General features: G+C 47.3%; 1 protein-coding gene across 2 annotated transcripts; it reads right to left on the minus strand.

Moving 5' to 3' along the window:
- Nucleotides 1-734: 734 nt before the first annotated feature.
- CD79B (CD79b molecule) lies at nt 735-9978 on the minus strand. 2 transcript variants are annotated; one of them, XM_035135812.3, is made up of 5 exons: nt 9810-9978; nt 7291-7575; nt 5696-5814; nt 3136-3177; nt 735-2328 (listed from the first exon to the last, which is right to left on the minus strand). In XM_035135812.3, the coding sequence occupies exons 1-5, from the start codon at nt 9877-9879 to the stop codon at nt 2227-2229; spliced, it is 618 nt and encodes a 205-aa protein (XP_034991703.1). In that variant the 5' UTR covers nt 9880-9978; the 3' UTR covers nt 735-2226. The 2 variants fall into 2 exon arrangements, with proteins under 2 accessions (XP_034991703.1, XP_088511192.1); XM_088655066.1 differs by having other exon boundaries at nt 5729-5814; nt 9810-9976.
- Between the last annotated feature and the right edge of the window lie 1758 nt (nt 9979-11736).

The following is an 11736-nucleotide window of genomic DNA, read 5'->3' on the forward strand; positions in this document are numbered from 1 at the left end:
AGTCATCAGAGAGAAGGCTAAGACACATAGCAACACTTCTGCTGCTCTTTGGGGCTGTGGTCATAAGCTCTCGAAGAGACAGTCCAGGTGGCCAAACAAGATTCCACCTAACAAGCTAGTAATACGTCCCAGACTCCATGTGTCTCTCCACTGCTATACTTCTCTCATGTGGGAGTCTCAAGACACAGTTTCCGACAATGGTGCCAGCTACCATAGAGTTTTCTCATACCCCCTCTCCTTTTCTGGATCAATAAAATCCACTCCAGAGCTGAAAGAAACACAGTCTCCTCCATTTCTAGCTTTCAGGCTGTGAGTGGTTATTACAGAACCAAAATGGTACCAGCTGTGGACAAGGGAGTATGAAAACATTCAGAAAGAAACCTAAGCCTGGGAACTCAAGAAGAACCCAGTGTGGACTGAGCATGCTCAGTGGGCGTGGAATGCATGACAAATCTGGGCAGAGGAAGAACTGGAAAATCAGCAAAATTCTACATGGAAACTTTTGGTTACAGGTCACACACACACACACACACATTCAAAAATTAATAAATAGAATAAATCAGCTTTAGAACTCTTTTTTTAATTTTGAAAAGCTTAAAGATCACTTTTGGAAAATTTATTGGAGAGCTACTTTTGAAAAATAAAGGCACAAGGGAGGTTCTCTTGCACGAGCACCATTGAGATTAGTCTGAGCTGTGAAACTGAAGCTTTGGTGACAGGACTCCTCAATTCAATTCAATTCAATTCAGTCTTCTTTATTGGCATAGAAAGAGTACGTCGTATACATGGATCAAAACACAACACTGGCAGCGAGTCGTAATAGGAGATACTTTAGGATAAAGCTGTCCAGACATCATGAGATACAAAGGTGGCTCTTGGGACCTATATGGTGATGTAGTTTCATGGCATCACGCAAAAATCTTGCCACATTCTCCACAACGTCATTCCTACAGTTATTCAGCAGAAAGGACACCCTGGAAGAGTCGGTGAAATAGATTCCCCCCCCCCCCGGGCAATAAAATAAAAACGTGTGATAGATTCGATCTGTTTTGTGCCACAAAGGCAGTACCTTTCAGAATATGGGATTTTCAAAAAAAATCTACCTTGCAGAACTGCAAACGGCAATACATTAAATCTTATAAGGGGGGTCATAAAGGTGATGTAAATTTGGAATGTCCTGGCCAAATGACAGGACATTTCAGTAGATTGTGTGCTATACCTTAATGTCTTCTTGGTTAGTTTTAAAGTACTAATGTTTGGTTCGGAATCGGTGAATTTCGATTTCAGCTTCTAATCTTTCCAAACTTATATTTGGGACTCCACATTTTCACACGTCAGCAATTCATGAAAATTCATTTGCATTTTAGATTTGATTTAATATTCATTATTTCTATTCTGCTTTTCCATTATTCCATTATTAAATTAGGAGAATTGCTCCCAATATACATGGGAGGCTGTATATTTTATTTGCAATTTAGCCTATTATGCACATTTCGGCAAAGCAGTTCCCCTTAATACAATGCATTGCGGTATATAATTTTCACCAATATGTGCAATTTTTTTCCGCGCACTATGCTTTAGCATATGCATCTTTCTGCATATCACTTGGCTGAAGAACTGCATTGCAAAATTCAGAGCGGTGTGCCTTTTGCGGGATGGTTGTGTTTCGGTTTGCATATTGTTTCAAAACATGCAGATTACATTGGTTCGCCTTTAAATGAGAATTGAACTCAATGGCTCCCCCATCCCTACGTTTGGTATTGGCTTACTGAATTCAACGCTTCAAATATCCAGCTTTCCTTTAAAAACCACCCTAAATTTATCAGCTTCAAGAATTGAGGATGTGTGCATGTGTGGGAGGAAACCCATTCAAATTAGAATGCTAATTTATGGCAAGCAAACTAATGTTAGAAAAAAAACCCCACCCTCAAATTTAATTATTTACAATTTTGTGTTTTCCTCTTGTATGGGGAGGGTGGGAGGGGAGTTTCCCTAAATAGGGTCTGCCCAGTACCCCAGCTTTGGGTACCTCTTAACAACAAACCGAATGCCCAAGGAATCAGGAGTGAAGGAGTACCACATTTGATCTAGCAGTTCGGCTGATGATAGCTAAGCAAGCAAGCAAGCAAGCAAGCAAGCAAGAGCTGCATCAAGAGCATTGTAGCCAAGCAAAACTTGTTCCAAAGTCAGGTGTGGCACACCTTGCCGAGGATGCTGCAAAACTTTTCATTCCTCGCCTGGACTCTCTCCCAAATTCCACTTGTCTGTTACTCTGTCCTGGTAAGTACAAATGTCTTCATATGTATCAGCTAGTTCAACCATCAACCCCTGCAAGGAAGCAAAAGGGAGAAAGTTTGTATACAAAGGCAGGGATCCACTCTTGTCCCCAGACAAATACATATTCATCATTCACTGTCTTTTAAATCACCAGCAATGGCCAAAAGGCACCCAGGTAGCAACCATCAACGGGCAGCAGCAGGTAGAAGGGGCAAAGACCAGCATTCTATCTTCCCACCCCACAATCACAGAAATGTATGATTTGTAATCATTATGATTTTCATATTTGTGGCAATATTTTTGTGTTGATTTGCTGTCATTGCTTTGGGTTGGGTTGCCCCTCACCCCCAAATTCCTCAAATGTACCAATGAAAAGGCTGGACCCGAATGACATTACAGAACCACACAACTTGTATGGCTTTGGATTGCAATATATTTTCCTACGTCCCTTCTCCGCAAACACTTTCTCTCGCTCGCCGGACGACAGGCACACAATTGTTTTAAAGCACTCAGCAGTCACCTGAACACAGATTATGCCATATACAAACACCATTGTCTTCCCCCATTCACTTAGGACTCGCCTCCTCCTTTTTCTCTTTCACTTGTGTGAAGATGCTGACACATGTATACTGTCTGCCCCCCTCCAAGCACCAGTAAGTGATAACTTCTGCAAGATAAACACTTCTGCTCTTCTTCAAACCCAGTGCTCCACCAACAGCTTCTAGTCTGGCTCTCTTTGCCCCTACCTTGGCTGATGTCTGAATGAATTCCTGTACTTTCCCTTCTCTCTCCTGCCAAAGATAGACTACCCCACTTTCCAGCTTTACCATTTTGAAAATACCTCGCTCTGTTGCTCACCTCGTACGTGTGGTCCTCAGCTGGTGCATCCTTGGCATCACCCTGAAGGAGAAATAGCATCACATTATTCCAAGCTGTTTAGTCTCTGTTTGAAAAGGAACTGCTAGCGAAGCATCCTTCACCTTGACCAGTGATGGCGAACCTATGACACGCGTGTCAGACGTGACACGCAGAGCCCCCACTGCTGGCACGCTCCCCACCGGCCCATTTGCGCTGCCCCCCCCATTTGTTCTCCCACTCCTCCTCACGCTACAGCTTGTCTCCGCTGTTAAAACCCGGATCCTTTTTTGTTGTTGTTGCTGCTGGTAGCCAGAGATTGGTTTTTTAACCCTTTCTGTGCTGTTTTTTCTGGCGCTTTGGCAGACAATGATTGGGTGTAACAGCGTTCATTTTTTAACTCGTTCTGTGCTGGGGTTTTTGGCACTTTGGTAGACTTACGTTGGTGCTGCGTGTTAGTTCCAGTGAAGGTATTATTCGTCATTTATTTCTGTTCTCTTCCCCCCCACCCAAAAAAAGCGCAGCAGCTTTGGGGCATCCCCCCAAAAAACAAAGCAACTTTTGCACCCCCCCAAAAAACCTCCCAAACCAAAATTATGGTTTTTTTCTCGAAGTGACACACCACCCAAGTTATGCTTGGTATTTTTGCGAATTTTGACACACCAAGCTCAAAAGGTTGCCCATCACTGACCTTGGCAATTGTTGCGTCAGAATCAGCAGAGTAACTGAGCAGGATTGTCTCAAACAAGGGCTTGGGGAAATTGCCATGGATGATGCTGAAGGGGCAGTGCCAGGGCTGGTGGGCAGCGAGATGGTGTTGCCCAAAGGCCTACAAAAACTTGCACCTGTCCATCTAAAGATGGTCTAAAAAATACCTATGCACACTACCAAGCAACACAGTTTCATGGGACTTCATGGGTGATTCAGATTAATCAGTGTATATTGAGAAGGCCTTAAACCAGGGGTCAGCAAACTTTTTCAGCAGGGGGTCGGTCCACTGTCCCTCAGACCTTGTGGGGGGCCAGGCTATTTTTTGGGGGGGGGAATGAACGAATTCCTATGCCCCACAAATAACCCAGAGATGCATTTTAAATAAAAGCACATATTCTACTCATGTAAAAACACCAGGCAGGCCCCACAAATAACCCAGAGGTGTATTTCAAATAAAAGGACACATTCCACTCATGTAAAAACATGCTGATTCCCAGACCGTCTGCGGGCTGGATTGAGAAGGCGATTGGGCCGCATCCGGCCCCCGGGCCTTAGTTTGCCTACCCATGCCCTAAACCCATTGCGAGGGAGTCCTTGGTGGGCCTTGGCTAGTTCAGGAAAACCTGGAGGCACCAGGACCAGAAGTGGAGCTGTGCAGAGATGGAGGCAGAGATCAGCTCTTTATAAGTTGGTGTGTTGCTGAGTGCCTGGTGCCAGTCCCAACATGATGGAGGAGGAGGAAGAGGAGGAGGACAAGAATGACAGAGGAGAAGCACAGAGAAAGCCAGGAGGGCAAGGAGGAGAGAAACACAAAGGGAGAAGTGTAGGTGAAAAGGGATGAACGTCAGATGAAAATGGCATGGCCCCAGCGAGGACAAAGTGTAGGGTAAAGGAAAGAGGAATAGGAAAAGGGGGGATGGGGCTTTTAAGCTGCTGTGGCAAGCTACTAAGAGGATAAGAAGGAGAGGAAAGATTGACAGAAGAAAGGACTGTGTACATAACAGAATAGACTGGGGTCCTATGATGAAACTGAGTAACCTGGGGTTCTGAGATCTCTTGGGATCTGACACCCATTAAAGCTCTAGCCCAGGCACCCCCAAACTTCAGCCCTCCAGATGTTTTGGAGTACAATTCCCATCTTCCCCGACCACTGGTCCTGTTAGCTAGGGATCATGGGAGTTGTAGGCCAAAACATCTGGAGGGCCGAAGTTTGGGGATGCCTGCTCTAGCCTAAATATCTGCACCAGCACCTGATCTCTTGTCTATTACACCTCTGCAACGCCATGCTGGATACAAGAAGTGGCTACCCAATAGGGTTAGTCATGGAGGTTCTGTGCAAAGCCCAGTCTCTCTACATGGGAGGTGAGACTTGGTTGGGAAAGTACAGAACAGGTCCTCTTTCACAGTAGCTCTGATTTTGTGGAACCAGCTCCCCAGTGGCTGTCATCTGTTGGCTCTGCTTTGCATGCAGTCAGGAAACAGCGCTACAATATAATCATGATTTCTTATTTATACCCCTCCCATCTGGCTGGGTTTCCCCAGCCACTCTGGGGGGCTTCCAACCGAATATTAAAAACACAATACGCTAAGACTTCCCAGTTTGATCAAGCTGATGCTACTTGCAGGCTGAACCTTAAAAGACTTGCCACATATCGGTTATCATGGCCTTGTTGCAAATGGGTTGTTTGTATTTACTGCTGTATACGCACAATGTCTCAAAAAAAAACCCCAAACAAACTGCCTTTTAAAATGAATGAAATAAGGTTAGGACGACATCATTGGGCTGTAGCAGCGCTTGAGCACCAGCGATGTCAGAATTTGGCATTTCCACAGGAGGGCCCAACTCACTTACCTTCCCCATAGTTAGAAACACAGGGACACTCACAAACAGGACAATAAGAAGGGACTGGATCACGATGATGGCATCTTTCAGGGTGTTTCGTTTCTGCACTTGCTGAAATGTGCTGATACCTTAAAAAGAAGGCAAGATAAGCTCAGCCTATGGCAGGCATCCCCAAACTTCAGCCCTCCAGATGTTTTGGACTACAATTCCCATCATCCCTGACCACTGGTCCCGTTAGCTAGGGATCATGGGAGTTGTAGGCCAAAACATCTGGAGGGCCGCAGTTTGGGGATGCCTGGCCTATGGTCTGTCATTCTGTGGCACCTTGGCTGCAATGCGACTATGGTTTCTTTTGCATCTTTGAACACGAACGACTCCCCACTGTAATACACAGCCCACAATGCAGTGTGACTGTGAGCATGGTTTGCATTTGCATAAACATCCAGGGTTCTAGTGGAATCCAGTGTTGTGCTATGGCGATGGGTCTGTCAGTGTAAGCATTGTGGCTTGCTGGATGGAACAACCCCACCCATCTCCTCCACGGGGTGTGGGTGGGTGGGTGTCTCACCCAGAGCCAATATCTCTCCCATCCATCTCCCCGGAGCCAATTCTGGGGGGCAAAGCAGGAGGAGGGAAGAAAGAAAGCTCCATTGCACAAGTGGACATCCTTGTTCTGGGCTTCCAGTAACAAGACTCATTAACTGCATCCTTCCCTTTGTATGAACAGAGCAAGGATGGGCCCCTAAATGGGATCAGAAACAATCCAAGATGCCAGGCAATACCTTTTCCTTGTGAATATGTGGCTGTTCCCTGCATGTGCCCCATGAAAATAGGGACATCCCGTTCCATAATGATAATTTTACTATTTATACCCCACACATCTTACTGGGTTGCCCCAGCCACTCTGGGCAGCTTCCAACATATAAAATAAGAAGAATAAAACATTAAATATTTTTTAAAAAACTTCCCTAAACAGAACTGCCTTCAGATGGCTCAGGGGTCGGATAACTCCATACCCTCCAACATTTCTCCGAGGAAAATAGGAGCATCCTAAGGAATAGTGAAAAGGGACGCAGGTGGCGCTGTGGGTTAAACCACAGAGTCTAGGGCTTGCTGATCAGAAGGTCGGTGGTTCGGATCCCTGCGACAGGGTGAAGCTCCCATTGCTCGGTCCCAGCTCCTGCCAACCTAGCAGTTCGAAAGCACATAAAAGTGCAAGTAGATAAATAGGGACCGCTCCAAGCGGGAAGGTAAACGGCGTTTCCGTGTGCTGCTCTGGTTCGCCAGAAGCGGCTTAGTCATGCTGGCCACATGACCCGGAAACTCTATGCCGGCTCCCTTGGCCAATAACGCGAGATGAGCGCCGCAACCGCAGAGTCGGTCACGACTGGACCTAATGGTCAGGGGTCCCTTTACCTTTAAGGAATAGTGGGACATTCCGGGATCAAATCAGAAACCGGGACGGCTTCTCTAAATCAGGGATGTCCCTGGAAAATAGGGGCACTTGGAGGGTCTGTGCCCTGCTTCATGGTTACTCACAGCCACAGATTACAGGACCTTGGAAGCAGGGAAAAGGAGTATGGAAGCAAATTAAAGCTATTCACCCATGACTCGCAGTTCAGTGCCGCAGCAATGCTGCTGACTATTTTGTGTCTTGTTGTTCTCACAGAAGTAGATGCCATTGTCGGCGAGCTGGATTTTTCTGATCTGCATCAGGACCACCGATTCGTTCCTCAACACCTGGACTCTGGAAGTGTTCACCATCTCCTGATGCTTGCCATTCTCCATCTCTTTGTACCAATTTGCCGGAGAGCTGGATACGCACCTGAAGGACACCTGGCTGCCCCACCTGGCAGCGATGAAGCGTATCTGCGTTGGCGTCTCGGAAACTACAGCATGTGCACAAAAGGTGAAAAACCACAAAATGGCAGCGAAAGGGAGGGCGGAGGTGAAGAGATCTCTCTCTTTTTATCAAAACAAGACAAAGCAAAGCTCTCTGGTGATTTAACGTCTAACTGGAACCCCATTTTACACATATTTCAAATGTGAGCACAATTTTGAAATCTGAGCTCTGAATTAAACCTCGCTCCAGCCCTAGGAGGAAGACTATGACTATCACTTTGAGAACAGCAAAAGCAGCTGGGAGGAGAGAAGAGTTCAGGGGTATTTTTTTTAAAATCCATTTTGTAAGTTGTGTGCCCTTCTTTCTCAATTTGATCCTTGTTTTGCGGTGTTTTATGCATTGTGACTTGCTGTTATCTGATTGATTATAGTTTAGTAATTCTTTATTTTAATCGGTAAAAGTTACCCGGATTCCAGCAGGAACTTATGAGGCGTGCCCCGATTGTAAATGAAGCAGTACATCCACCCCAGAACTTACGTCAGTATTGAAAGTGGGGTCATATATAGCTGCCCCAATACCACCAGGAGCATAAATAATAATGAGTGTGCAATATACAGGATGTCTGGAAAAGCCCTGTGTCTTCAGGATTCTAACTTACATGGCCTCTTGTAGGCAGTGGGGGAGGAAGAGGAGTGCGGGGGGGGGAGCGCCCCACCCCCGGCAGCGTGATCCTAGTGGGGTGCCAGCATGGCCTTCTCCCCACCCGCGATGGGTGCCACGCCCCCAGGATGCGCGCTAGCCCCACCCCCACCTGATCTCCACCCCCCACCCCCGGTGCCGGAGCATTAAGCTCTGCCGCTGCTTCTAGGAGTCATTGCAGTCTGTCACGTTCATCTCTGCTGGAAGAGGAAAGGCACTTTGAAAAGGAGCCATTTAAACATTCAGATGAAATAGTTTGCAGTTTCTACATGATTTTTACGGCGGCGCTTTAGCGTTCATTTTGCATAGGACCCTGAAGAATTTGCACGACACTGGAAGGTGGGAGGCAATAGCGTCCAGCTATTTCCTTCTCATTGGCTTGCGATTTTAGCAAAAGAGTGGGTGCGAATGCACGATTGTTCTATTTCATCCAAGCCCACGAAACAGCAGCACTGACCGAGAGCCCGCAGCCTAGCGGTTAGTGCGTTAAGTCTTCCAACAGCGTGTTTGCTCAGATATTAGCGGCACTGAGCAAACTGGGGCTCGCTCAGACTTAGAGCGTTGCAGGTTTACAGCAGCCCTTGTCACGTGTTACTTGTGTAAAAAGGATCAGAAAGGGTGACACCCACGCCTTGGTAATCGCCATAATGTGAAACTTTTGGGGTGCTCGGCCACCCCACCTCCTGCAGCTTCTGCCATGCCTACCCATGAGTAACGTTGGAAGATAGCTGCCACAGTAAACCTGCTGAGAAACAGATCTTGTTCAATTCAACATGACCTACTCTCTGGTATATGAGACCCAGGTGGCGCTGTGGGTTAAACCACAGAGTCTAGGGCTTGCCGATCAGAAGGTCGGCGGTTCGAATCCCTGCAACGGGGTGAGCTCCCGTTGCTCGGTCCCAGCTCCTGCCCACCTAGCGGTTCGAAAGCACATCAAAGTGCAAGTAGATAAATAGGTACCGCTCCGGCGGGAAGGTAAACGGCGTTTCCGTGCGCTGCTCTGGTTCGCCAGAAGCAGCTTTGTCGTGCTGGCCACATGGCCCGGAAGCTGTCTGCGGACAAACGCCGGCTCCCTCGGCCTATAGAGCGAGATGAGCGCCGCAACCCCAGAGTCGGACACGACTGGACCTGATGGTCAGGGGCCCCTTTACCTCTTTACTCTCTGGTATAGGATTGTAGCCTTAGACTACCGTAGTATCACAGAAGTCATTCAAGGCCTGCCGTTAACGTCATGTTATTACGGTATTCCTTAAGGTATTTTTTGTGCATATCCTACCTAGGTGTTCTGCCCCCCCCCCCCGATGGATTTTCTAGGGTCTTGACGTTGGGCACAGGACCCTCTGAATATTGAGGGGGCCAAGCACCCTAAAAAAAAGATAGGGCTCCCAAAGTGCCCCACCCCAAGGAGTCGATGCCCTCACCTTCATCCCTGACCATTGCCTATGTTAACTGGGAGCTGTAGTCCAGCAACATCTGGCTTGAGACATGCACACTGTCCCCTCAACTTGCCGTCCCCATTTGAATAAACCGACAGGCCCATTTCACCGAAGGGAATAGAACACGAGCGAGAAGAAGCCATACCTGTGACCACAAAGCAGGTTCCCAGCATCACCCAGAACACTCCGCAGACCCGCATGAAATAAGGCGCCATGGCCAGTTGAAGCTGCCAACTCAAGCCCAGCTGCAGACCTGGTGAAAACACAACCAGCTCTCAGTTCCGCCTTTGAAAAACTGAAAGTGCCGAGGCCTCTCCCTGGCCGATTCTCTGTTTCCTGCCCATGTAAATGCAGCTGCGATGGAGGCAGACCCTTTGGGCAGGGCGCACTCTTGTCATGTGACCAGGGGCTGCCACGGGTGGGCAGTTTGACTGACAGGGCTGCCATGGAGAAGCGGCCATTGGTAGGTTAAGCATATAGTTGGGACAGAGACTGGCTGGCCTGTAGCAGATGCATTTACACAGAAGTGTAGTGGTATTTAAGAGTGTTAGACAAGGAGCAGGGAGACCCAGACTCATATTCCCACACAGCCGCAAAGCTCACTGAGTAACCTTGGTCAAGGGACTGTGTTTCAGCTAGGGCTGGAAGGATCAGTCAGTTTTGGATCTCTCCATTTCTCATTTCCTCCACTTTGAATTCAGTGCTCCACATTTCTGCAGCAATCTGCCATTTTTGCTTTAAAATCCTCGCGAACATTTTCCAGCCTTTTAGCGCAAATTTCACCTAACAAGTTCATATTTTTTTTGCATACAGTGTGCATGCTTTTGCAAACAATCCCTCCGACCGGAATGCATTATTGTATATTATTTTCAGCAATGCATGCACATTTATGCACACTTCCCCCACATGTATTCATTTTGGGACGGCTTATTCGCTCGGAGAACCTGATGTTGCAAAATCTGGATGAATTTTGAGCTGTGATTCAGTTCTCATATTATTTCGAAAAATTTGAGATTCAGCTTTAAATGCAAACTGAATCAAATTAACACACACACACACACACGTGCCTTTGCCCAGTCTAGTGTTGGTGTGAAGATAACAGGAAAGGGTGTGTGTGCGTTTGTATGCATGTGATGTTCCTCACCATATGCTACTGTCATGGAGGCAGGAGGAGGAGGAGAAGGAGGAGGCGGCCTGGCCCCTCATGGTGGCATTGGGACCCAAGGGGAGGGGAGGGATTCCTGCTGCCACTGCTGCAGTCCTCAGCGCATCTCACAACAGTGATGGTGTCAGGCTTTGGGGAATCGGTTTCCTCCCCCCAGAAGATCAAATGAAAGGAACGCCTTACCAGTTAGAATCTTTAACAATCACAGCAAGAGAACAAAGAACACATCTTCTAGAAATGGCGGTGCTCCCAATTAAGGGATACTCGCCCCTCCGTCCCTATTAATCTACGTTACTCCTACGTTTTGTAATCTGAGTTTGCACCCTCTGTGCTTTCTGTTCTGACACTTTCTGAGCTCTCTGGGACTTTGGAGAAGGGGTGTGAATGCTATTCGGCTTCCGGAAAGCATTCAAAACCCAGAACACTCACTTCCGGGTTTCGATCGTTTGGGAGCCGATTTGTTCAGGAGTCAACAAAGTGTTTGAGATCCAAGGTATGACTGTATTCCATTGGCAGTGAGCATTTATAGGGGCCATGGGGATGATGATACAAATGTAGAATAGAATGTCCCTATTTTCACGTGAGGAATGTTGGAGGGTCTGGTTGGGATTCCTCTGAGCATGTAGGCTCCATTTAGCTGTCGTGGCTTCTGACCACCAACAGATCCAATCTCAATGAATTTGTCTAATCCTGATCTAAAGCCCTTTATCTTCTCTGTGGTCATCGTGGATCTTCCATGGCAGTCCGTTCCAAAACACAGAAAAGTTCTGGTTTTTCTCTTTTCATTGTCTGCTCATCAGTTGCTCGTCTTCCTCAGCTGGCCTTTCTCTGACATAGCCAGATGCAAGAGTAACTGAAGGGCCAAGCTGTGGCCCTCTCTCGGTTCTGGAAGCCTGCCGAGGCTCAT

This window comes from Zootoca vivipara, chromosome 12 (assembly GCF_965207765.1).
Source record: "Zootoca vivipara chromosome 12, rZooViv2.hap1.1, whole genome shotgun sequence".
Lineage (NCBI taxonomy): Eukaryota > Metazoa > Chordata > Lepidosauria > Squamata > Lacertidae > Zootoca > Zootoca vivipara.